Below are 27,551 nucleotides of genomic sequence, written 5' to 3' on the forward strand. Positions count from 1 at the left end.
TAGTAGATAGTAAAATCGACCATGTTGTACAGCGTAGGGTGTCAAAATCCAACCCCTCATCTGTGTCATGGCACCTGGGCAAAAGATCAAAATCAGAATTGCTTGTTAGGGCAAAATACAGTAGGGACCTCGCATGCCCCATGACCACGAAGGGAGCCATGAAGGCCCACCAGCAAACCTCTGGGCTCTGGTGAAACACAATATTCTCAACAGTGGATCAGGCGGGGGAAGGTGATGGCTTGTGACCCAAATGATGTGAAAGAAAATGAAGGCTGGAGCAGGTCCGAAACATCTGGGATTTCCTGGTCATTGGAAAAGGCTGAGGATGAGTCAACAACCATGTGTTTGTCTGCAACAATATTCTGACATTAATCAAACCCACATACGGGTGTCTCCAGATTGACCCTGGATACCTACATACCTGTAAGGCTTAGACATGGGGATGCTAAGAAAAAGCGAGGAGGCAGAGCTGTGACTGTCTTTGGGAATGACAAGGATGGAGCGGAATGAACATATCGGAGAGACATTACTGGTAGGAGACAGAGTCAGAGATGTGAGATGGAGATAGTTTGGACATGTACAGGAGGGACCCAGGGTATATAGGGAGACAGATGCTGAGAAAGAACCCAACAGGCAAAAGGAGAAGAGCGAGATCAAAGAGGAGGTTTATAGATGTGCTGCGAGAGGACATGTAGTTTGTGTGACAGAGGAAGATGAATAAGACTTACACTTTGTATTACAGTTCACGGATTGTCAAGCAGCTCTTGAAGTTATCAAAAGTAAAATGCTCATGTTACAACTTTACACAATCAAAAACAGGAAATGTAGTTAATTGCTCTATGGAAATGAACAAAATTATGCATTCACGGTGCCATTCTCAATAGCACATAGCCTCTTGCTACCAGATCCTACTTATTCTGCATGGATAGCTAGGCTCTGTTTATCCCAGCTCTTCAATGCATTTACCAGTAACTATGACTGAAAACCCTACATTCCCCTGTGGTCAGGAAGTTCTGACAGACTGTTTCCATATGTGTCAAGAAAGGGTGATTGAGGGGGAGAACAGTGAATATCCCAGGCATCAGCTGCCCCTTTAGACCAAGGGGCAAAACAGGTTTTACTCCACAACCATCAGTTACACTAATGCTGATACCCAAGTCCTATTTACTTTGCTGGGAACTGCTCAGGATGTGAGTGTGGGGGATTACTACAGAGGCAAGTAAATAGGACCTGGGAGGAAGAGACAACTATATTTCCATTGGGAGGTTAAAAGATTAATTTTCACCTCAGATTTGAGACGTTCACTCATGTAAGTTATAAGACTTTTAAAAAAAATGGAGTAAAATGTGCTCCACAGCAAGTCTGACAACTTTTTGTTTTGTACATATACACCCACAAGAACTGAATGTGTGTGTGTCCAGAGCTATGCAGCACAGCACGGTGAGTAACAAGTCAGTAAACCAGAACACTCAAGTACTGCAGGCCAAGGTACTTACGAGAAACTGAAGGACGGGTTTAGGCAAAGAGAAGGTGGTGTGGAGAGGAAATGAAAAGGTACAGTTGTTATGGTATTTCCAGCGATGAGATCAAAAACAAACAAAAAACAAACAAACAAAAAAAATCTAATCAAATATAAATGTACAAATTAATATGCTAGACTGAGAGATGCTAGAGATGAGAGAAAAAGCTTGAAAACTGATGTGGGGATTTAAAGTGGCCTCTTACTATTTGTGACTGAGCTTCAGATCTCACTGTGCGATTCCCCGTGGACTCACCGTTCCACTACGTGTACGCTGCATTGGATTCATATCTGGAGAAATGCTCATCAGGCCTGAACTTCCGGCGTAATTCTCACCCCAGCTGTACTGGTTTGGATCTAAAGAAAAGCCAGACAAATGAGAAAAAAAAAAAAACACAACATGAGAAGGGACAATCCCTTATAAAGATTTGGACTTAAGGGAAAAACAGTGTCCACTTATCCAAGAGAGACTCGTGAGAGAAACCATTAAGGCAACAATAACTGAAGAAGTTATAGGCTTTTGTGGTTGACTGGAGAGACTACTGGACGCAGCGTAACATTTGTCTGTCACATCAGTCACAACCTAAATGGAGAGTGGAACTGACAGTTACACCCCCACCCAAAGGAAAAAAAAAAAAAAACAAAAATAAAAGAGGACTTCTAGCAGACTGTAACTGAATTTTCACTTTTTCCTCAAAAAAAAAAAAAAAAAAAAAAAAAAAAAAAAAAGACTGCTACAATTCACCATGAAGTTGTGTAACAGACAAACCTTGAACTATTACGTTTCTCCATTCAGTCAGAGAAGCCTATAACTCATTCAGTGCTCTTATGAGTGTTTTGGTGGCTTCCCTCACGTGCCTTTGTTTTCTGGCAGAATTATTATACACAGATTTACCAGAGTTCTATAATGTTATTTTGCTCTTAATGATTCATATAAATTAAGTACAAGACATACTGAGTGATTTGAAAGTGTTCATGTATCATGACCTGAATTGTATAAATAAAAAAAGGTTGTAAAAGTGACAATGTACTTGTGTTATTGCACTGATTTGACCTACGTATTCAATTATAGCTTTTAACGTTTTAATTTAAATTGTAAAAAAGTTGTTGATATATACTTTTTAAACTGGATAAGACTAAATATGTTCTATTTGATGCAAAAGAAATTAATAACAACAACAACAACGTGTAAAAGCACAAAAACGCCAAAACATGCTACACTATAACAGATATTTAATTATGGAAAGAAAGGGGGAAAAAAAAAAAAAAAGTACAATGTTTGAAGTCACCATCTCACTGAACTCCGTAAATGATGTCCCATGCTGTGAACATGGGACATCATATCTGGACCTTGAGATAATTAACAGGACAGGGTTTTAAAGTCTGTATTATCCCAGGAATTCTACAGTTGTAAATTCATATGTGAACACCAAGACCACAAAAATATGCCGATAGGTTTTTTTCTTCTTACTGTCTTCCTCTGCTCCTTTAAGGAATGCTCCAATGGCTCCAAGGTAGCCTTCATGTCTCAGGAACAAGGCCTGAACCTCACCCTACAAACAACAACATTATAATTTGGGTTGCAGGAACAATACCATTAGTTTCAGATGATTAACTTGGTTGAAGACTACAGGGGAAAAAAAAGGCACGTACATCACCAAAATTAAAAAAAAAAAGTCCATGAAAACATGAATTAATGTGTGATGTCTCTGTCACTTGAGAAAGAAAACTTGCCTTTGAGAAGAAGTTGATACTGTAGGTAATTGTGTGCATGGTGACAGGGTGTCCTCTAATGAAAAAACCTCCAAAGTAAACTCTGGACAGATTGTGGAGTTTGGCGTAGAGGCAGGCCAGCTGCCCAATGTCGTTGCTGATCATATGGAGTAAGCTCTTGGCCATGTCTTCTTTAGAGAATTCTATAATTCAGAACAGATCTATATAAACATACAGGCAAAACAGACACATTACCCCAACAAAAAACAATGCTTTTGAATCAGAAGCACAGGAGCACACACACACAGAAATAAATTACACAATAAATTAAATAGATCCGTTTTTGATATTATATACAAATATTAACAACAGAGACTAAACCAGGAGAAAAGCCGCTGGCCTGGATGGTATCACCCTCAGGTGCTGAAACCGTATTCCAGCTTGCTATGTGGAGTACCCCAACATTTCTTCAACCTGAACCTTCACCTTCAGAGTTCCAGTGCTGTGGAAACCATCCTGCCTGGTCCCAGAGTCTAATGGGCATCCTGTGACTCTTAACACCTACAGGCCAATAGCACTGACCTCTCACATTATGAAGGTGATAGAGAGACTGGTCCTGGCACACCTCAGATCACTGGTGTGATCTACACAAGACCCCCTACAGTTTACATATCAGCCCCATCTAGGTGCAGATGATGCCATAATATATACCTGTGGAACAAGGCTTACTCTGCCCTGGACAGACCAGACACCACAGTCCATGTTGTGTTGTTTGATTTCTGCAGTGCTTTTAACACTATCCAGCCTAGATGCTGAAGGCGAAACTGAAGAAAATGCAGGTGGATGCTCCCCTGGCCACATGGATCACTGACTGACGGGCAGACCACAGTTCGTGAGGCTTCAGAGCTGTGTGCCTGAGCATCTCATCGGTAATATCGGGGGCCCCCAAGGAACTGTGCTGACCCCCTTCCTTTTCACCACCTACACTGCAGACTAAGTACTGTACTGAGTTGTGTCAGCTACAGAAATTTTCTGATGACACGGCCATAGTTGGGTGTGTCGAAAATGGTCAGGAGGATGAGTATAGGGACGTGGTTGACCAGTATGTGAGGTGGTGTGGGGATAATGACCTGCATCTGAATGTAGCAAAGACAAAGCAGATGGTGGATTTCAAGAACAAGCCCCCACCTACTCCAGTCTGTATCAGCTGGACCAATGTGGACATAGTCCCATCATACAAGTATCAGGCATCTACCTGGATAATAAACTGGTGTGGTCTACGAAAACAGAGGCCGTCTACAAGCAAGGCCAGTGTCAGCTTTACTTCCTGAGGAGGCTCAGAAACTTTAATGTAAATTTCCCTTCGGAGATTAATAAAGTTAGTTATCTATCATCTATACAAGAACATTTGCTTATTAGTATTATTAATCTGACTTAGTTTGTAAAACTATGCAGAAATCATTGGTATGTGGAGAAAGTGGAAATTCAAAAATTGTAAAGTTGCAAAAAATTGCAGTCTTGAAATTGTGTTATTTCTGGAAGGGTTGATTTTTTCCACAGTGAACGTTAAAGACAATTTGGTGTGTAACACACATGATAAAGTGTCAGCTGTGAAAAGGAATCTTTTTTCACTACCCCAAAAGCATACAGATAGTTTACAGTAAAACTGTAGTAAAAGCATACACTGTAAAAATCAGTGTATTCTGACATTACCTCGGTGAGCAGTGGCAGACTTTCCAAAACTGCTTGCAATCAGATCTCCGGTCAGTCCCAGGGACCCGTACGACCCTCCGTAGATATCTTTGACAAGCATATCAACACTTGTGTGCTGCCCTTTTGATGCTAGTTGTAGCAATTCATCAAATCTCTACAAGAGATAAGTTCAAAATACACAGTGCACTTTTCTCTCACATATTCGCTTTTATCATTATAATTATGTATGAAACAGAACAATGGACGTCCCTTCAAAAAGGAATTCAAGAAAACTAAAGATAACACTGACTTCACAAGTGACGAACTGACAGTAAAAGCAGAACAACGAATGAGCAATACCTTTGTTTTGGTAAGCAAAGCGCCAAGACCCCAAAATGTCCCACCACCTATCGAGCTTCCTCCTATACGCTCAAATGTGTCCTCAGACTCAACCTATAATCATGGATATAAAGCTCAAATAAGGATCACATTTGAACAATGAACAGAATTTATAATGCAGAAAAAAAAAATCTCCCAAAATAATACAGCAATTATATATCTGAAGTCATTTTCATAATTTTTCCTCTATATTACCGCTGGCCCATGAATTTGACTGCTAACCGATCCTAACCAAAGTCAAATCACTCATTCCCCATTCAAAGGCCAAATGTAGCTGCCAAGATTGCTCAAAACTGCATTAGGCATTCTTAAAGTACATTACTATCACACATATATAAAGACAGTTACATAGAGACCAAGGCGATCCCAAGAGTGTACGCTTCCGACTCAGTCACTAGGCACCAGCGATACAACTTAAAACTACATGCCCTATTGAACTGACCATGCGGGGCTCATTCAGGCATATATCTATTAATATACGCAACAGGTTGGTCATCGTTGTGTCCCACACCAGCTTGTGCTCAGGGTTCTTAAAATCGAGCAATATCTCTACATGGTGGAAATGTACCATTAAGGCATGTACAACAGAATTTCACAGAGCTCTATTTTCCAGGGTATGGCATTTTTTTTTTTTTGTTAGTTTGTTTGCTAGTTTGGAATGTCCTGCACTGTATACTCCAGTACAACTTATATACAGCAAAAAATAAAAACACACAACATTCATTATTAATAATAGTTAAAATTACTATATCAGGATTTTTGCAGGAATCAAACCACAAAACATAATAAACTAAAAATAAAAGAATAAATACTAATAACAAAAAAGCACAGCTCAAAAATGCACAAAAAACCCAAATTAAAGGGCAGATAATATAGCAAAAGGTGTAACATATGGGTCTTTCCTCTTCAAGACGCATTTTAAAAAAAGCACGACTTGTATGCCAATATGATCTACACTCCAGACAATATGTTATGGATCATAGTTTTCCATACCTCAATAAATGTTTTGTATTGACATGTATTCCATTAAACATAACTCATGTAACCTTTGACAAAAAAAACAACAACAAAAAAAAACAACGTTACAGTTCAGTGGTCATTACCTTGACAATAGACACTCCAGAGCCGATATTAACAAGCAGATATGGGAAGATATCTGGATGAGTTGTCTGAAAGCGGAACTCAGAGTCTGCATGCCTGGCATAAACAAAGGCTTCATGGGGTATATTCTTCAACACAAAGTTACAGCCCTTAATGAGGCAGGTCATCTCATCCTCTCTGTGCACCCTGTTACACAATGAGAGGACACAAGCTACAGACACTCTGGCAAATGTGAAATAAAGTAAACACCATACTGTTTTGTCCTCTGGTCAAATTTACTGGTTATATTAATACAACACATCCTGCATTTACTTATCAAATGTTCACATGTACTTTGCTGCATCACCGATGAGGCTAAAAAGCCACACAGGTTTTCATGCTCAACAACTGTTGTCGTCTTGATAAAATTAATCCTGATGCAGCATTTTAATCAAACGTAAGGGAACACACATTTTTGCCTCTCAGCAGTAGATGGCTGCAAATTAAAGAAGAAAAGTGGGCAAAAGTATTGGCAAGCCAGCAAACAATGGATATTTTCCTCAAAGAAGCTTCCCACCTACATAAAAATAAACAAATCTTATCTTATTCAACCTACATCGATCTAACTACAGACAGACAGACACACACACACATACACTTATATTTAGATTTATATTAATGTGATAAAACATTCTCCATCAAATAAGAAAATGACTAAGGGGCCCTTGTGCAAGTACTTTAATGCCCAAGTTGCTCCCGTTGTGCAAGTGAGTGCCTAGCACCTGGACATCACAGTGTGCGTGTGCACAAATGTGAGACATCGCCGCAAAGCACCTTTAACGATTTGCATCAGATGGAAAAGCGCTACAGAAATAGTTGTAGAAGTAGTTTACTTACTTGAGTCCCAGTTTCTTCTCAATGAGTTCTTTAAATTTGTGGGCTCCACCACCTGTGGCTTTGATAACTTTGGTTTCAGTGTTGACCAGATGGTCTTTGATAAAGTCCAAACATGTTTCAATGTAAGCATTTTCAAACTTGATAAAGTGCAGGCGTGCAGTGACCTCTTCCTGCATAGATATTTCATACAACTTGTCACTGGGAGCTTCCTGAGGAAACAGACAACAGAAGTAACACCAGTCAGTCAAATTTATAGACGCAGCCCATCTCATACACAATATAGCTTCAAATGACTTTACTGATGAGCCAAACAGGAATTTAAACACACACCATGGATACAAATCAAGGTGAACAAAAGAAAAAGACAAGAAACCTGTCCTGCAAAAAAAAAAAAAAAAAAAAAACACAAAAGATATTCTTAAGACACATCTGCATGATGGCAACATGAGCATTTTCAATTGTTAAACTGCTTCCAGGAAATTTCTGACATTTGCATGTCAGATAATAAAAAGCCAAGGTGTGATTCCTGACGTCAAAATCAGAGTCCAAAACTTCAGCAACCACAGTAGACACAAAAACTTAACCGGTCCCTAAAGTATATGTTTTGTACATTATGCAGAAGTGGTCAAGCTCAAGATTTATGGCTCCTGAAACAAGCTGCTATTTCTGGAAAGGTGCTGCATACATCTGGATAGACTGAGGCTCTGAACTGATGTCTCAGGAGCTAAAAAAAAAACAAAAATTCTCACACATTACTTTCTCTTAAATGGTTTCCAGTTGGGGTTAAAATAAAAAGGTTAGGATTTAACCAAACACTCTGAAATGTACATATAAGAAATCTGAAAATTTGAACAATACTTCTGGATCTGTGCAAAAGCTGTGCACACATCTGGAAGTCTTGTGCAACAGCAGGCATTAGATTCTGCGGTGTCTGTGTTTTTTTCCAATTCAAGTATAAAATGCATATATAACAATCATTACAAATATTTTGGAACTTAAAAAGTGTTTAAGATAGTCACTTTAAAACATAATTTCAGGCCTACAAAAAAGATAAAAATAGAAAAAAGTATGTAGTCTCATAACCATGCGACTGAGATGGACTAATCAGGAGTGCTACATAACTCTAGTATTGCATATTATCAATATCACTATGTATGGCTACCCCCAGCCTACCGTAAAATTTTTCTCATCTCTAAATTAGATTGAAACCAATTTTTTGCAACACTTCCCTGGTGGTTTACAAATGTCTTGAAGAATAAAGTGAACGTTCTTAAACTAAACCAAAATAAGCATGTCTGTAGATGTTCAAAACCACATTAAACTAGCTTACCTTAACAAAAACAAAAATCCTTATATTGAGCATCCTGTACACAAGAGCTCCTACAGCTTAGGGCAAGATAGACTTGATAACTAGGGCCCGAGTAGGCAACGTCCTACGAGGACCCTATTGTAATTGCGCTGTTTATTATTATTATTATTCTCACTTTTGAAATCGAAATTTCGGCCTCTTGCCATGCTCAAAAACTCAAACTTTCCAAAGTCGTCCGGCCGAATCCGAAATTCGATATTTTGGGGGCATCGCACATGGTTGCAGAAAAATCGTGAAATAGCGCCCCCTAGAAATTTTCAAAAACCCCTCCGCATTGGGCTTTGTTCGTCGTAGCCTCACGAAATTCGGTACACATATTTACCATGCCAGGACGCACGAAAATGTCTCTTACTGTCATGGTGAAATATCGACAGGACGTCGGCCATTTTGATTTTAAGTTTCGATTTTGAGCAAATTTTTGCCATTTTTGGCCATTTCCACTACTTACATTTGAGCGAACTCGTCCTAGGGATTTCATCTGATCAACTTCAAATTTGGTCAAAATCATCACAACACAATGGTGATCAAAAGTTATCAAAAGATTCTAATTAAGTCAAAAGGCGTGGCTGCTAGGGGTCGTCAAACTTTGGCGAGCTTTTCGGAGCACGCCATTTCACTTCAAACGGCTGTCACGCCCACATACTTCATCGTAGATCCTTCAAACTTGCTGGACATGAGGGCTCCGCCCTGAACGTCTACATATCTTAGGTTCCCACCTGCGCCATAGCGCCCCCCGGTGGTGGCGGGAAATGTCCTATTTTTTACTTTAAGAGGTCCTGATGTCACATACTTAACCCAATCAACTTCATTTCACTTTTAAAACATGCAGAACAAATTGGTGAACACAGGCGATAAACGCCGTGAAGTTACGAGTACCGCGTCCGTGTGGCGGCATACCGAATATTGCCCATTCGCCATGAAATTACGTTCTTCCTTTTGACGGCTTTAATTTTGTCACATCATCATGAAAATTGATACACAGGTTGAGCACGACAACGTCTTACAATTCATAGGGGCGTCGCCCATGGGTGGGGCAAAATGCCTCAATAACGCCCCCTTGAAACTTTCAAAAACCCCTCCACATAGGGGTTTTTTTGGAGTAGGGAGATGAAAATTGGTACACGTGTGACTTGCGTAGACGTACAAAAAAAGTCTCTTGCACCATGGGTCTACTCCAAACAGGAAGTCGGCCATTTTGAATTTTCTTTCTTCTTCTTTTTTCATTTTGGCGTGATTTTGACCATCGGGTTCACATCATCAGACTGTGTGTGAACACATCATCAGAGTGTGTCTGAACACATCATCAGACTTGAAACGGAGGAAGACGTTGCATCAGAATTTTGGCTCTCTGTTGGAACTGTTTACACAGAGACTGCTACCTGCTGCTTTGGACTTTGAACTAACAGTCTTTTTCAAGACTTTTTTACTTTTTTACTTTTTCACCGTGCTCCAACGCCTAAAGAAGACCTCTAACGGTCGAAACATCGCAACGGAGCACTTTTATCAGCTAACTTTCATCAGCGTTGGCAAGCTAACTAGCTTGCTAACGCTTTCGTTTTTATTTTCTTTTTTTTTTTGGCACTGTTGTCGTGCGTTGCCTGTGCTGCTCCACAGCGTGTCTAGTGGATTTTTATTTTATTTTAGCACCGTTGTCGTGCGTTCGCTGTTGCCGTGCGTTACCTGTGCTGCTTCATGGCCTGTCTGGTGCCTTAACTAAGGCACTCCTTCTGCTGAATCACCTCTAAATTATTTACACATTATTCACTTTGTGTGTTTTTAGGAATCCGCTAGGTTGCGTAGCTACTAGCTCTTAGCCGATTTAGCATGGCGGCTTCTCCTGTCTCTCCCGCACTTTTCTGCTCTGGGTGTGAAATGTTTAGTTATTCCTCGGCCTCCTTTAGCAGTAATGGTACTTGTAATAAGTGCAGCTTATTCGTAGCTTTGGAGGCCAGGCTGGGCGAATTGGAGACTCGGCTCCGCACCGTGGAAAATTCTACAGCTAGCCAGGCCCCTGTAGTCGGTGCGGACCAAGGTAGCTTAGCCGCCGTTAGTTCCCCCCTGGCAGATCCCGGGCAGTCGGGAAAGCAGGCTGACTGGGTGACTGTGAGGAGGAAGCGTAGCCCTAAACAGAAGCCCCGTGTACACCGTCAACCCGTTCACATCTCTAACCGTTTTTCCCCACTCGACGATACACTCGCCGAGGATCAAACTCTGGTTATTGGTGACTCTGTTTTGAGAAATGTGAAGTTAGCGACACCAGCAACCATAGTCAATTGTCTTCCGGGGGCCAGAGCAGGCGACATCGAAGGACATTTGAAATTGCTGGCTAAGGCTAAGCGTAAATTTGGTAAGATTGTAATTCACGTCGGCAGTAATGACACTCGGTTACGCCAATCGGAGGTCACTAAAATTAACATTAAATCGGTGTGTAACTTTGCAAAAACAATGTCGGACTCTGTTGTTTTCTCTGGGCCCCTCCCCAATCAGACCGGGAGTGACATGTTTAGCCGCATGTTCTCCTTGAATTGCTGGTTGTCTGAGTGGTGTCCAAAAAATGAGGTGGGCTTCATAGATAATTGGCAAAGCTTCTGGGGAAAACCTGGTCTTGTTAGGAGAGACGGCATCCATCCTACTTTGGATGGAGCAGCTCTCATTTCTAGAAATCTGGCCAATTTTCTTGGATCCTCCAAACTGTGACTGTCCAGTGTTGGGACCAGGAGGCAGAGCTGTGGTCTTATACACCTCTCTGCAGCTTCTCTCCCCCTGCCATCCCCTCATTACCCCATCCCAGTAGAGACGGTGCCTGCTCCCAGACCACCAATAACCAGCAAAAATCTATTTAAGCATAAAAATTCAAAAAGAAAAAATAATATAGCACCTTCAACTGCACCACAGACTAAAACAGTTAAATGTGGTCTATTAAACATTAGGTCTCTCTCTTCTAAGTCCCTGTTGGTAAATGATATAATAATTGATCAACGTATTGATTTATTCTGCCTAACAGAAACCTGGTTACAGCAGGATGAATATGTTAGTTTAAATGAGTCAACACCCCCGAGTCACACTAACTGTCAGAATGCTCGTAGCACGGGCCGGGGTGGAGGATTAGCAGCAATCTTCCATTCCAGCTTATTAATTAATCAAAAACCTAGACAGAGCTTTAATTCATTTGAAAGCTTGTCTCTTAGTCTTGTCCATCCAAATTGGAAGTCCCAAAAACCAGTTTTATTTGTTATTATCTATCGTCCACCTGGTCGTTACTGTGAGTTTCTCTGTGAATTTTCAGACCTTTTGTCTGACTTAGTGCTTAGCTCAGATAAGATAATTATAGTGGGCGATTTTAACATCCACACAGATGCTGAGAATGACAGCCTCAACACTGCATTTAATCTATTATTAGACTCTATTGGCTTTGCTCAAAAAGTAAATGAGTCCACCCACCACTTTAATCATATCTTAGATCTTGTTCTGACTTATGGTATGGAAATAGAAGACTTAACAGTATTCCCTGAAAACTCCCTTCTGTCTGATCATTTTTTAATAACATTTACATTTACCCTGATGGACTACCCTGCAGTGGGGAATAAGTTTCATTACACTAGCAGTCTTTCAGAAAGCGCTGTAACTAGGTTTAAGGATATGATTCCTTCTTTATGTTCTCTAATGTCATATACCAACACAGAGCAGAGTAGCTACCTAAACTCTGTAAGGGAGTTAGAGTATCTCGTCAATAGCTTTACATCCTCATTGAAGACAACTTTGGATGCTGTAGCTCCTCTGAAAAAGAGAGCTTTAAATCAGAAGTGTCTGACTCCGTGGTATAACTCACAAACTCGTAGCTTAAAGCAGATAACCCGTAAGTTGGAGAGGAAATGGCGTCTCACTAATTTAGAAGATCTTCACTTAGCCTGGAAAAAGAGTTTGTTGCTCTATAAAAAAGCCCTCCGTAAAGCTAGGACATCTTTCTACTCATCACTAATTGAAGAAAATAAGAACAACCCCAGGTTTCTTTTCAGCACTGTAGCCAGGCTGACAAAGAGTCAGAGCTCTATTGAGCTGAGTATTCCATTAACTTTAACTAGTAATGACTTCATGACTTTCTTTGCTAACAAAATTTTGACTATTAGAGAAAAAATTACTCATAACCATCCCAAAGACGTATCGTTATCTTTGGCTGCTTTCAGTGATGCCGGTATTTGGTTAGACTCTTTCTCTCCGATTGTTCTGTCTGAGTTATTTTCATTAGTTACTTCATCCAAACCATCAACATGTTTATTAGACCCCATTCCTGCCAGGCTGCTCAAGGAAGTCCTACCATTATTTAATGCTTCAATCTTAAATATGATCAATCTATCTTTGTTAGTTGGCTATGTACCACAGGCTTTTAAGGTGGCAGTAATTAAACCATTACTTAAAAAGCCATCACTTGACCCAGCTATCTTAGCTAATTATAGGCCAATCTCCAACCTTCCTTTTCTCTCAAAGATTCTTGAGAGGGTAGTTGTAAAACAGCTAACTGATCACCTGCAGAGGAATGGTCTATTTGAAGAGTTTCAGTCAGGTTTTAGAATTCATCATAGTACAGAAACAGCATTAGTGAAGGTTACAAATGATCTTCTTATGGCTTCGGACAGTGGACTTATCTCTGTGCTTGTTCTGTTGGACTTCAGTGCTGCTTTTGATACTGTTGACCATAAAATTTTATTACAGAGATTAGAGCATGTCATAGGTATTAAAGGCGCTGCGCTGCGGTGGTTTGAATCATATTTGTCTAATAGATTACAGTTTGTTCATGTAAATGGGGAATCTTCTTCACAGACTAAAGTTAATTATGGAGTTCCACAAGGTTCTGTGCTAGGACCAATTTTATTCACTTTATACATGCTTCCCTTAGGCAGTATTATTAGACGGTATTGCTTAAATTTTCATTGTTACGCAGATGATACCCAGCTTTATCTATCCATGAAGCCAGAGGATACACACCAATTAGCTAAACTGCAGGATTGTCTTACAGACATAAAGACATGGATGACCTCTAATTTTCTGCTTTTAAACTCAGATAAAACTGAAGTTATTGTACTTGGCCCCACAAATCTTAGAAGCATGGTGTCTAACCAGATCTTTACTCTGGATGGCATTTCCCTGACCTCTAGTAATACTGTGAGAAATCTTGGAGTCATTTTTGATCAGGATATGTCATTCAAAGCGCATATTAAACAAATATGTAGGACTGCCTTTTTGCATTTACGCAATCTCTCTAAAATCAGAAAGGTCTTGTCTCAGAGTGATGCTGAAAAACTAATTCATGCATTTATTTCCTCTAGGCTGGACTACTGTAATTCATTATTATCAGGTTGTCCTAAAAGTTCCCTAAAAAGCCTTCAGTTAATTCAAAATGCTGCAGCTAGAGTACTGACGGGGACTAGCAGGAGAGAGCATATCTCACCCGTGTTGGCCTCTCTTCATTGGCTTCCTGTTAATTCTAGAATAGAATTTAAAATTCTTCTTCTTACTTATAAGGTTTTGAATAATCAGGTCCCATCTTATCTTAGGGACCTCGTAGTACCATATTACCCCATTAGAGCGCTTCGCTCTCAGACTGCAGGCTTACTTGTAGTTCCTAGGGTTTGTAAGAGTAGAATGGGAGGCAGAGCCTTCAGCTTTCAGGCTCCTCTCCTGTGGAACCAGCTCCCAATTCAGATCAGGGAGACAGACACCCTCTCTACTTTTAAGATTAGGCTTAAAACTTTCCTTTTCGCTAAGGCTTATAGTTAGGGCTGGATCAGGTGACCCTGGACCATCCCTTGGTTATGCTGCTTTAGACGTAGACTGTGGGGGGGTTCCCATGATGCACTGTTTCTTTCTCTTTTTGCTCTGTATGCATCACTCTGCATTTAATCATTATTGATCGATCTCTGCCCCCCTCCACAGCATGTCTTTTTCCTGGTTCTTTCCCTCAGCCCCAACCAGTCTCAGCAGAAGACTGCCCCTCCCTGAGCCTGGTTCTGCTGGAGGTTTCTTCCTGTTAAAAGGGAGTTTTTCCTTCCCACTGTAGCCAAGTGCTTGCTCATAGGGGGTCGTTTTGACCGTTGGGGTTTTTCATAATTATTGTATGGCCTTGCCTTACAATATAAAGCGCCTTGGGGCAACTGTTTGTTGTGATTTGGCGCTATATAAAAAAAAAAAAAGTTGATTGATTGATTGATTGATTTCTACATGTTGTATTTGAACGAACTCCTCCTAGGGATTTTGTCCAATGCACTTCAAATTTCTTCCACATCACCCACAGACGATACTGACCAAAAGTTATCGAAAGCTTTTCTTTATGTCGAAGGGTGTGGTCGCTATGGCGCCGCCATTTTGACCCTTCGCCATGGAACATTATACTTAAACGGGTACTGATGTCACATACTTAACACCATCAACTTCCTTCCAATTCTAAAACATGCAGAACAAGTTGGTGAACATAGGCGATGATCGCCGTGAACTTACGAGTAACGGCTTCTGTGTGGCGGCGTACCGAATATCACCCCTTCGCCATGAAATTACGTTCTTCCTTTTGAGGGCTTTAATTTTGTCATATCATCATGAAAATTGATACACAGGTCAAGCATTACAACCTCCAACAATTCATAGGGGCCTCGCCCAAGGGCGGGTCAAAGTGCCTCAATAGCGCCCCCTTGAAAATTTCAATAACCCCTCCCCATAGGGGTTTTTTTGGAGTAGGGAGATGAAAACTGGTACACATGTGTGACTTGCACAGATGTACAAAAAAGTCTCTTGCACCATGAGTCTACTCCAAACAGGAAGTCGGCCATTTGGAATTTTCTTCTCATTTTGAAATGATTTCCACATGTTGTATTTGAACGAACTCCTCCTAGGGATTTTGTCCAATGCACTTCAAATTTCTTTGACAGCATCCAAAGATGATACTGACCAAAAGTTATCAAAAGCTTTTCTCTATGTTGAAGGGTGTGGCCGCTATGGTGCCGCCATTTTGACCCTTTGCCATGGAACATCAAGTCATGATAACTCCTTCATGATTTGCCTGATTGACTTGAAACATCACATGTATGATGACGGTTGGCCCCTGAACACACGAAGCCCCTCTGTTTGTACACTGAGTGCCCCCTAGTGGATGAACAATCAACATGTCATAACTCCTTGATGCATTGTGTGATTTCTTTAAAATTTTAACTGTGTGATGAGTGGTTGCCCCTGCATGCACATGCCCACATGTGGTCACAATGGCACCCACTGGCCTGGGTAGGCGGTCGCGCGGAACGAGGGCCCGTATATGACTGCTTGCAGTCCTAGTTTAAAAGCCACTCGGAATGAAATATAAGACCAACGTCACAATAAGGTCTTGTACAGCCAAGTGTGATTCGACTATCTGCCAGCACCGGTACCACACCCACCTCAGATACTGGTCTGAGGTGGGGGTAGGGGTGTAGTGGAGAGGAGAGGAGGGCAGGACCGGAGCAGAACCCAGACATACCTGGCATCTGTTGGTGCACTGATTTTGCAGTCTTGAGTTTCTGAGTTTGCATGTGGAATTCCACTGCCTTGAATCCCATTGCACCAAATTTGAAGGACTACCTGCATAAAGTGCACCATGTATTGAACATATTCTCTATTTCTAGTTTAAGACACACCGCAATATACACCCTGAAAAGCTAATTTTTCTTTAAATTTACACTTCCCTATGTTGTTACCAAGCTTGGGGAGTAACGGAATACATGTAATGGCGTTACGTAATTAGGATACAAAAAAAAGGTAACTGTAACTGTAAAGTTACAGACAAAAAGACGTATTCAGATTACAGGTATATTTAGTAAAAATGGGGATTAGTTCGCAGGATTACAATTTTAATGCATTATCTGTATTTATTTTTTTTTCTTTGAAACGAAAACATCCCTTCATGGACAGCGACATGACTAGGGATGGGTATCGAGAACTGGTTCCTTTCGGGTATCGTTAAGAAATGATTCGGTCCACCGACATCAATAAGCTTTTTGCTTAACGATTCTGTTATCGGTCCTTCAGAGTCGCCATTATTTTGGGGGGTGTTTATCAGGAAAATGATCATTTCTCTACACTGATTACAGACCCTGCAGCGGGTCCGTAATCAACTTTTCTGCAGCGCGGCTTTGCTTTGAACCTTGAACCGATCAAAGCAGTGGTTCACAGATTGAAACAGTGCTTCGATTGCTTCGTTTATTCTTTCTTTCTTTCGCTTAATTTTCCTCCGCGAAAACCCTAAAGAGCATACATCTGAGTATTATTTACCTTTTCTATGTTAAACCGACCTGTTATGGTCTTCTGAAACAGTTGACAAATGTGTTTTATAACTTAAAAATGGGAGCGATGCTAACGCATTAGCATGTCTATAGCATTTTCAATGTTAAAAGTTAGCATTAAGCAGTTGCAGATGTCATCGCGTTCGGGTGCATTTTTTTTCCAAATTGTAATATTTTTTAAATTTATTTTTGTTTATATATTAATAATCTAATGATTATTATATACAATATATACTTACTATATACAGCTTTAGAGAAAGAGACAAAAAGAACCTGAATAGAAACACAACAGAGAATATAAAACCAACTAACAATGAACATACATAAATAAATACATACATACAGAAATAAATAATTGTTTCCTGTGAACACCTAGTGACTCTTACACCTCCATTTCATCCCTGTCTTATTTAAGTTTAATGACAATTTGTTTCGGTCAAACCATATTTTCAGTTTGTTAATTTAGTCAGTGATTTCCTCCAGAACTATCTGCCAAGCTACAAAACTGCTGCATCCTAGTAAGAGCAGAATACTACTGGAATGAATCTGAATAAGGAAAGTTGGGTTTTTTTCCTCACTAAATGGATGCTGCACTCACTGCAGTTTATTGTCTGGAATAGTCCCAGATTGCATTTCACAGCTTCTAGAATTCATTTTCGTGCAGGTGGTGTTGGGGGTTAATTTTGGGTTTCAGCTTTTTTGTTTTTCGTCACTTTCATCCCTGAATATGTCAATCGTGAGTCACTAACTGGGACTCCTGTCTTGTTGGGAGAAAGACACGAGAATCGCCCTCAATTCTGTTCACACAGCTCCAAACGCTGCGTGGCTCTCTGCCAAGACAAGTTAGAACAATAGAGTCCAGTCGGAATTAATAACTTCAAAGCGAAACACCGTTTTGTTTATTTTTATTTATGTCCAGAGATCAAGGGATCAAGAGATACGGTGACCAATTTCATATTTATTTACTTTAAGACTCAATGAAATACATAGAAAACCTGTAAAGCCTACTTTTAGTACAAAATTCACAAGGTATCGATAAGGGAATTGATAAGGAATCGGACCGATAAGCAGAATCGATAATGGCATTGATATCAATAAAATCTTATCAATACCCATCCCTAGACATGACGTCTCCTAACCGGGCAAAATATTGATGAAGTTCCCGTATGTTAATGCATTCTCAATGGAGATTCGGGACTGAACACACAAAATCCGTGTTTAATAAAAAAATGCCACTTTGACCTGGATATCGAGCCAGTAAAATTAAATTACATTAAATTATGTCAAGAAAGTATTAAACTTAGTCTGATACACACACATTCCCAAATATTAGTGTTGAAAGTTACACGGATCGACGCTGTTCAAGCTGCTGAGCTGAGGCGTCCTGCTGCAGCTCTGTTCAACGCAGCTCCTAAAACCATTACAATACATACATATACACATATACACATATACATACATATATACATATACATATATACAAGGTCTATTAGAAAAGAAACCGACAGTTTTATTTTTTTAAAAAACTATATGGATTTGAATCACGTGTGATTACATCAGCCAAGCTTGAACCCTTGTGCGCATGCGTGAGTTTTTTCACACCTGTCGGTGACGTCATTCGCCTGTGAGCACGCCTTGTGGAAGGAGTGGTCCAGCCCCCTCGTCGGATTTTCATTGTCTGAGAAGCTGCTGAGAGCCTGGCGCTGTGCTTGATCAAAATTTTTTCAAGAACTGTGAGGCACATCCGAGTGGAGACCATTCGAGAAATTCAGTTGGTTTTCGGTGTAAATTTTAACGGCTGATGAGAGATTTTGGATTGTTTCTATCGCTGTAAGGACTTCCCATGGACCGGGATGTTGCGCAGCAGGACGTTGCGCAGCGCTCCGAGGTGACGTCGTCATCCTGTTTCAAGCTGAAAACCTCAAAATTTAAGCCTCTGTTGACCCAGGACGTCATGAGAGAACAGAGAACTTTCAGAAGAGGTCGGAATCAGCAGTTTATCCAGACATTCCACTGTTAAAGGAGATTTTTTTTAATGAAAGACGTGCGGACGGATTGGCGCGTCGGCTCGCAGCCGCCACAGGAAAAATACTTCCATGTTGATAACCATTTGTAAAATCCAGGCGGCTTTTGGTGGCTTTCAGTTGAGTGAGTATCTGAGAAATTGTTTAACAGGAGGGCATGTTCCAACTTGTCCTTAAGTCTTCCAACGGAGGTGTTTTTCCTGTGGCGGGCGCGCCGCCACAAAAAAAACACCTCCGTGTTGGAAACCATTCAGAAGATTCAGACGGCTTTCGATGGCTTTCAGTCGAGTGAATATCCGAGAAATTGTGTAACAGCTGGACATGCCCCAACATGTCCTGTGAGACTTCCAAGACGGAGGTGTTTTTTTGCTGCGCATCCTGAGCTGCTTCATGCCGACGCGCGAAATCCTCCGCACATCTTTCATTACAAAATCTCCTGTAACAGTGGAATGTGCCGCAAAAGTGCTATGTCCAGCTCTGTTGCCATTTCTGTGGTAGTCACATGATGTCCCGGATCAACACAGCATTCAGTTTAGAAATGATCTGGTCGATCCAGCCTGTCAAATGGCCGCTCGGCGCGCCGCGCGCCCTCCGCCGCTGTGGGCCGTCTTTAAAAAGGTTTTAACTGTCCATAATCCGCAACTGAATCTATCGAATGGTTTCCAACTGCCTGTCTCTAACAGTTTCTGAAAAAAATTTCATGGAGCAAAGCGGCAGTCTCTCAGCAAGTTCTCAGACAAAAGAAATCCGACAGGAGAGGAGGACCAGTGCTCACTCAAAGCCTGCCCACAGGCGAATGACGCAACCGACAGGCGTGGAAAAACTCACGCATGTGCACAAAGGTTCAAGCTTGGCTGATGTAATCACACGTGATTCAAATCCATATAGTTTTTGAAAAAAAATAAAAAGGTACGATACTTTTTGGACAGACCTCGTATTATTAAAGCAGACTTAACTTTAAGATTAAGAGCATGAGTACATATCTGTACTAGCATGGCTGAAGAAAGAAAACTTATAGTATAATGCATATTTTATTTATTTTGTATTAATGTATATGTTGTTTTATGATTGAGTTTTAAGATGCAAAGGGTTTGCTGGAAGGAGAGAATTTCTTCTGACATGTACAACTTACAGTTGTGAAAAAAAAGGATATTGCCATTTATTGATATTTACGTCCAAGAACATAATAAAATAACTGGTGTTTATTTATCTGTCTGTACGTCTGTTAACAGGATTACGTCAAAACTACTACACGGATTTTGAGAAAAATTTTTACCACGGATACATACATATTAAGCCATGGAAGACTCCATTAAATTTTGGAGGTGATCCGGATCCTAGATCAAGTTTCACTTTATATAGGCTTTGAGGGGAGGTGATGGTCTAGTGGTTAAGCATTGGGCTTGAGACCAGAGGATCCTCAGTTCAAATCCCAGCCTGACTGGAAAAATCACTTAGGGCCCTTGGACAAGGTCCTTAATCCCCTAGTTTCTCCTTGTGTGTAGTGAGTGCCTTGTATGGCAGCACCCTGACATCAGGGTGAATGTGAGGCATTATTGTGAAGCGCGTCAAACTACTTCACAGATTCTCACCAAATTTGCACCACAGACAGATATTAGGGCATGGACAACGCCACTGAATTTTGGAGGTGACCTGGATCGGCGGACGTCAGAAACTTTCAATCGCTCTTGTTTTAATTGCAGTTTGAGGGGAAAAGAAAACGGAGTGGCTATACGCCCAACTGTTAGGTCAATAAAGTAAATATGCCCAACCACAACAGACCAATGAGCGCGCTTGTAAATTCACTTCTTGTTTCAACGCAGGGAAAAAGGGTGGATATTTTCTCGCTGGCTGCGGGAAGGTTTGCAGCCTGTGGAGGGGCTGTGATCTAAAGTGGTTCTGTTTGGCTCATCACTCCCAGGGAACTGTGTCAAACTAACACCATCTTACAGGCAACAAGCAGCATTTTGTTCATAAAAACTGTTTCGTCGTCGTTAACAGGCTTTAATTCAAAATACTTAGGAAGTTTGTCTGCTTTCATCCAATGTGGTGCTTTTTGTTGTTTTGTTTTGTTTTTTTGCAGTAATTAAAGACAGTGCCGTTAAATGTGTCAAACATATACTGCTTTTCATGCTGCAACAGAGCCTTAAAAAAGTGGGGTAAGAATGTAGTTTAGATGTACAAAACGTGTCAAATACACAATCACGGTTGAGCGAATAAGGTAAGACATTATATTTATCTGCCCAACGGTTGGGCGAATAAGGTAAGACATTATATTTATCTGCCCAACGGTTGGGCGAATAAGGTAAGACATTATATTTATCTGCCCAACAGTTGGGCGAATAAGGTAAAGTAAGTCCCTTCGGCTGTTCCCTTGTTTGCACTTGCGGTCGCCACAGCAAATCCAAGGTGGATCTGCATGATGAATTGGCACAAGTTTTACGCCGGATGCCCTTCCTGACGCAACTCCACATTACATGGAGAAATGTGGCAGGGGTGGGATTTGAACCCGGAACCTTCTGAACTGAAACCAAGCGCATTAACCACTTTGCGACCACCCCTGCTCAGTTGGGCGAATAAGATAAGACATTATATTTATCTGTCCAACGATTGGGCGTGTAATGTTCAATGTATGACTTATCTGCCCAACGGTTGGGCAAATAGCCCTTGGCAAAAGAAAAACCTACTTCCTATGTCTTGGCATTTTTAATACTTAAACTAATTTAAGACATTTTAGTACCAATTAACAACTTATTTTTAGATTTAAAAATTCAGGAACACTGTGAACTTAAAAAATGTGATGTCAAAAAAAAAAAATTATCAGAGTAACCGATTCTGGTTTTTCTGTTGTTCCACAAACAGATATATTTAAACTTAACCCTAACCTAACCCTAACTCCAGAACTGTTTAAAAGCTAATGCAACGCAACAAGTCTTTACCTTTGTCGTGTGGTCGAAGGATCGTACTTTGGCCACTTTATGTTGCACAGTTGAGTAGTACGCAAGCTTCGTGAGGGAGCCACCTGAGTGATTGAAAAAATAAATAAAAAATACTGCGTGTGAAGAGAAGCTGTGAAGAGCAGCTGTCAAACTGAAGCCTTAGCTAGCTAGCAGCTAGCTAGCAGCTGCAGCTTTCTACTAAGTTTAACCACATATTTAAGATAACAATGCTCGTGAGGAAATAGTCAAACGTCCGTCTTTGGAACGAACATTCACGTTGGCAAAATAATTTTAATTAAATAAGAGTTTTTACGGAGAAGGTGAGTTGTTTACTTTCACTTATCAGGCTGCTGGAGAACAAGCGTCCCGAAACAAGGAAAAGTGAGAGAGAAAAAAATCTCCACGTACCGATGTCTATTGCGAACCTCTTAGCGTTTTCCAAATTGCGGAATATTTCATCGGGAGGAAGGGTAATGCTTTTATCCATGCTGTGACTACCACTGCTGCTGTCAACACCGCCACATTCCGCCATGGTCGAGAAAACGGAGGAGATTTGACGCTGCGTACGTAACGTACGCGCAGAGGCGTACGTCCTACCGACCAATCAACATCGAGTATTAACAGTGGGCGTTGTTTCGAAGAAAATGGCGCCAAAAGGAGCCAAAAACTATTTTATTTTATAGTGGTACAGCTTAGCTAAAATTTCCATAAAAATTGTTCATTTTGTGATAAAATCATGAAATTTGGCACACATATTCTAAATTAACTAATGTTTATTTACAGATATGGAGCCATCCTGGAGCTGACCTCTAATGAGCTACAGTATCCCATAATCCCTTGCACGCCAGAGAGTCACTTCAGTCAAAACAACATAATCCACATGATGACAATTGTAAATGAATATTATACTACAAAAATGTAATTTTTTTTATGCTGTTCATCACGTTAATAAGAGACTGCATGCATGATACCCTGAAAACTTGCTACAACAATTATAAAATAATCCGTGTCTGCTGCGTTTAACGGAATTTAATAAGAGCAAACCGAATTTCAGACATATTATATATATTAATCTGGAACAAAGAGAACAAACAGTGTTGTAAAGAACAATAATCAAGACGTTAAAGAGTAAACTTCACTTTACCCCAGAACGACATGATCAGGAAGCGTTTGTAGCTCACAGCAGCTCCCATTGAAGATAACGGAGAGACAGCCTGTGATTCTCGCATGTTTACATAAAACAAATGCAATAACAACGTCTATAAACCCAGAGAATATATTCACAAGAGTTTTAGGCACAATAATAAAATAGTTTTATGTTGCGATGTTAATGGTGTTGTCCGTGTGCAGCGGTTAAAGTGCAGCGTGATCAGAGCATCTCAATATGTTACTGAGATCTCGCAGCACGGCGACCTCTCCGAGGTTTGCGGGATTTTAAACCTGAAAAGCCTCAATAGAGATTTCAAATCCCGCAAAATCTCGTAAAACTTTGAAGAGGTCGCCGCTCTGCGAGATGTCAATAACACTGAGAAATGCATTGAGACACTCTGATCAGGCTGCACTTTAACCGCTGCACACAGACAACACCATTAACATCGCAAACTCTTTGTATATTGTGCCTAAAATGCTCGTGAATATACTGTCTGGGTTTATAGATGTTTTTGTGTTTGTTTTATGTAAACATGCCAGAAGCTCAGGTGGTTTCCCCATTATTTTCAATGGGAATCGCTGTGAGCTGCGATCGCTTCCTGTTCATGCATTCTGGGGGAAAGTGAATTCTGCTCTTTAACGCCCTGCTTATTGTCCTTGACAACACTGTTTGTGCTGTTTGTTCCAGAGGAATATATATAAAATGTCTGAAATTCGGTTTGTGTTTATGAAGTTCCATGCAGGTTAAACATAGCAGACACGGATTATTTGGAATATTTGTTTTAGCAAGTTTTCATGGTCGCACGCATGCAATCTCTTATTAACGTGATGAAAAGCATAAAAAATTACATTTTGGTAGTATACGAGGTCTGTCAATAAAGTATAGGTCCTTTTTATTTTTTTCAAAAACTATATGGATTTCATTCATATGTTTTTATGTCAGGCATGCTTGAACCCTCGTGCGCATGCGTGAGTTTTTCCACGCCTGTCGGTGACGTCATTCGCCTGTGAGCACTCCTTGTGGGAGGAGTCGTCCAGCCCCTCGTCGGAATTCCTTTGTCTGAGAAGTTGCTGAGAGACTGGCACTTTGTTTGATCAAAATTTTTTCTAAACCTGTGAGACACATCGAAGTGGACACGGTTCGAAAAATTAAGCTGGTTTTCAGTGAAAATTTTAACGGCTGATGAGAGATTTTGAGGTGATACTGTCGCTTTAAGGACTTCCCACGGTGCGAGACGTCGCGCAACGCTCTCAGGCACCGTCGTCAGCCTGTTTCAAGCTGAAAACCTCCACATTTCAGGCTCTATTGATCCAGGACGTCGTGAGAGAACAGAGAAGTTTCAGAAGAAGTCGGTTTCAGCATTTTATCCGGATATTCCACTGTTAAAGGAGATTTTTTTAATGAAAGACATGCGGACGGGTCCGCGCGTCGGGTCCGCGCGTCGGGACTCAGCCGGCGCGGTGCGGCGGCACAGGAAAAACACCTCCGTGTTGATAACCATTTGTAAAATCCAGGCGGCTTTCAGTGGAGTGAGTATATGAGAAATTGTTTAACAGCTGGACATGTTCCAACTTGTCCTTAAGGCTTCCAACAGAGGTGTTTTTCCTGTGGCGGAGCGTCGCGGCGGCTGCGAGCCGACGCTGCAATCCGTCCGCACGTCTTTCATTAAAAAAATCTCCTTTAACAGTGGAATATCCGGATAAAATGCTGAAACCGACTTCTTCTGAAACTTCTCTGTTCTCTCACGACGTCCTGGATCAATAGAGCCTGAAATGTGGAGGTTTTCAGCTTGAACAGGCTGACGACGGCGCCTGAGAGCGCTGCGCGACGTCTCGCACCATGGGAAGTCCTTAAAGCGACAGTATCACCTCAAAATCTCTCATCAGCCGTTAAAATTTTCACTGAAAACCAGCTTAATTTTTCGAACCGTGTCCACTTCGATGTGTCTCACAGGTTTAGAAAAAATTTTGATCAAACAAAGCGCCAGTCTCTCAGCAACTTCTCAAACAAAGGAATTCTGATGAGGGGCTGGACGACTCCTCCCACAAGGAGTGCTCACAGGCGAATGACGTCACCGACAGGCGTGGAAAAACTCACGCATGCGCACGAGGGTTCAAGCATGTCTGACGTAAAAACATATGAATGAAATCCATATAGTTTTTGAAAAAAATAAAAAGGACCTATACTTTATTGACAGACCTCGTAATGCTCATTTGCAATTGTCGTCATATGGATTCTTGTTAGACTGCAGAAAACTCTCTGGCGCACAAGGGATTCAATAGGTTGAATAAAGAATTACACAGATGTCAAAATTTAAAAATGCTCCAATCATGTTGAAAACTACACCACATTATTTTCTGATCATAACGATTCCAAAAAGAGTTAATAGCATTTTAAAAAGGAATAGTTTGCGCCATCTGTCACGCTTAGTTATCATGTTACGGGGTAACATATGTCATACGTCATAGAATCCAATGGACATTGACCTTGTTTGACCTTTACTTTGGAGACCAAGCATTCAACAAAGTCAAAACTATTCCATTTATTAATCCTTTTATTTCAACCAATAATTTGCAACACTTTTTACCAAAACTGGAGCATCTTTAACTTTTGACCCCTGTACAAACTGAAACTGATCTTTGTCACCATTTTTGCTGTTTTTACCCCATAACCCCAGAACATTTACTCATAGATAGTCCAAACTATACCTTTTTGTTATGATTAGACAAATAATGTGGTGTAGTTTTCAACATGAATGGAGCATTTTTAAATTTTGACCCCTGTGTAATTCTTTATTGACCCCTGTAGCTCATTAGAGGTCAGCTCCAGGATGGCTCCATATTTGAAAATAAACATTAGTTAATTTAGAATATGTGTGTCAAATTCCATGTTTTTATCACAAAATGAACAATTGTTTTGCTATGCCACCCCACTATTAACTTTGTAGAACAATTGTAACATCTCAAAAGTAAGTCCTGTACAGGAAAAAAAATCATCATAAAAGACATAATTCACATACAATTCTAAACAAAATATAACTAAAACAATAATTAAAAAGCATAAAAACATGAGTAAAAATAACAACCATACGATAAAAACAATCTGATAAAATCAAATAAATGAATGGCATCAATGTCTTACTAAGTGTCAAAGGCCAAGGACAAGAGATGGATTTTCAAAAGAGATTTGAAAGCAGACAGAAATGAGGCCTGTCTCATTTGCTGAGACAGGTCGTTCCATAATTTTGGAGCCGCAACAGTGAATGCGCGGCACCCTCTGAGCTTCCGCTTAATTTTACGTACGCTCAGGAGCAGCTGCTCAGCTCACCTGAGAGAGCAGGTGGGTATATAGATAGGAAGAGCACATCCAGCGCAGGGATTTAAAAACAAAATAATTTTAAAATGAACCCTAAAATGCATGGGCAGCCAGTGGGCTGAGCCTAAAATGGGGGAAATGTGCTTGTATTTACATGTCGGTTAAAAGATGCACAGCAGAGTTTTGTACCATCTGAAGATGGGCAATGGAGGAGGCACTAACCCCCATATACAGTGAATTACAGTAATCCAGCCAAGTAGTAACAAAGGCATGTATCAACTGTCTCAAATTTCTGTCTCGAAAGAAATGGCTTTATTTTGGCCAGTTGTCTCAAATGGAAAAAGCTTGATTTGACAATGGTCCTGATATGACTGTTGAATTTCAAATCTGCAGCCACTTTAACCCCTATAGCTGTGATGGTTGACTGGGCCAGGGAACCCAGATCTGGTGGGGTGGGGGGGGAAGGGGTCCTAGTGGTGCCACCAAAAACCATTGCGTCAGTTTTCTTGTCATTGACAGATCCTCAGCCTGGTCCGATGGATTGAAAATCCCAGACGCCTGGGTTGTGCTTTGGCCTTCATCCGCCTTCATCGCCACTGGGTTACAAGCTATCACCTCCTCCACTGTTGAGGACTTCTTTTTTCACCAGAGCCCCATTAGGCATCCATATTTTCTCTTGGGCCTGCATGGTTACCATAGCAGTACACAAATTCCCCACCATATTTTGCCCCAACAAGCAATCCCCTACTTGATCTGGTGCCCAGGTGTCACGACGTGGACTCCTTGTTTATATCCTGCACCACCCTCACATCTCTGCCACTCCACACTTCCTCATACAACACCACATCTCTTTTCTTGACACCCTGTCATAAGCTTTCAATAAATCTACAAAAACACAGTGTAACTCCTTCTGGCCTTTTCTGTATGTCTCCATCAGCAATCTCAGTGCAAGCATTCCTACTCTCCACCCCGCCACCACCTTACAGTTTCCAATTTCCTCCTACATCTCCTACATAGAATGTAGACCACCTGTGTGCAGCTTCTTCCACTTTTATACTGGAAGTCACCCTGTGCTCCTCCTTCTTAAAATAAGTATTTTCAACACCCATTTCCCTCCTTTTTGCAAAATCAACAACCATCTGCCCTTCCATATT

The 27,551-nt window shown here is 40.8% G+C and overlaps 1 protein-coding gene across 3 annotated transcripts in view; it reads right to left on the reverse strand.

The window, feature by feature from the left end:
* Nucleotides 1-22,471, reverse strand: part of pank4 (pantothenate kinase 4 (inactive)) — a 36,071-nt gene extending 13,600 nt beyond the window's left edge. For 2 of the 3 annotated variants that reach the window (XR_004559448.1, XM_034165886.1), the window contains exons 1-10: nucleotides 22,341-22,471; nucleotides 21,933-22,015; nucleotides 7,301-7,509; nucleotides 6,427-6,610; nucleotides 5,285-5,377; nucleotides 4,946-5,099; nucleotides 3,254-3,435; nucleotides 2,991-3,072; nucleotides 1,776-1,876; nucleotides 1,497-1,502 (exon numbers count right to left, since the gene is read on the reverse strand). Coding sequence is in view for 2 of the 3 variants with exons in the window: in XM_034165886.1 (XP_034021777.1) it covers nucleotides 1,497-1,502; nucleotides 1,776-1,876; nucleotides 2,991-3,072; nucleotides 3,254-3,435; nucleotides 4,946-5,099; nucleotides 5,285-5,377; nucleotides 6,427-6,610; nucleotides 7,301-7,509; nucleotides 21,933-22,015; nucleotides 22,341-22,464 (1,218 nt within the window). In the remaining variant the exon portion in view is untranslated. The remainder of the gene's footprint in view (nucleotides 1-1,496; nucleotides 1,503-1,775; nucleotides 1,877-2,990; nucleotides 3,073-3,253; nucleotides 3,436-4,945; nucleotides 5,100-5,284; nucleotides 5,378-6,426; nucleotides 6,611-7,300; nucleotides 7,510-21,932; nucleotides 22,016-22,340) is intronic. The other variant, XM_034165887.1, reaches the window with a different exon arrangement.
* Between the last annotated feature and the right edge of the window lie 5,080 nt (nucleotides 22,472-27,551).

This window comes from Thalassophryne amazonica, chromosome 3 (genome assembly GCF_902500255.1).
Source record: "Thalassophryne amazonica chromosome 3, fThaAma1.1, whole genome shotgun sequence".
Taxonomy (NCBI): Eukaryota; Metazoa; Chordata; class Actinopteri; order Batrachoidiformes; family Batrachoididae; genus Thalassophryne; species Thalassophryne amazonica.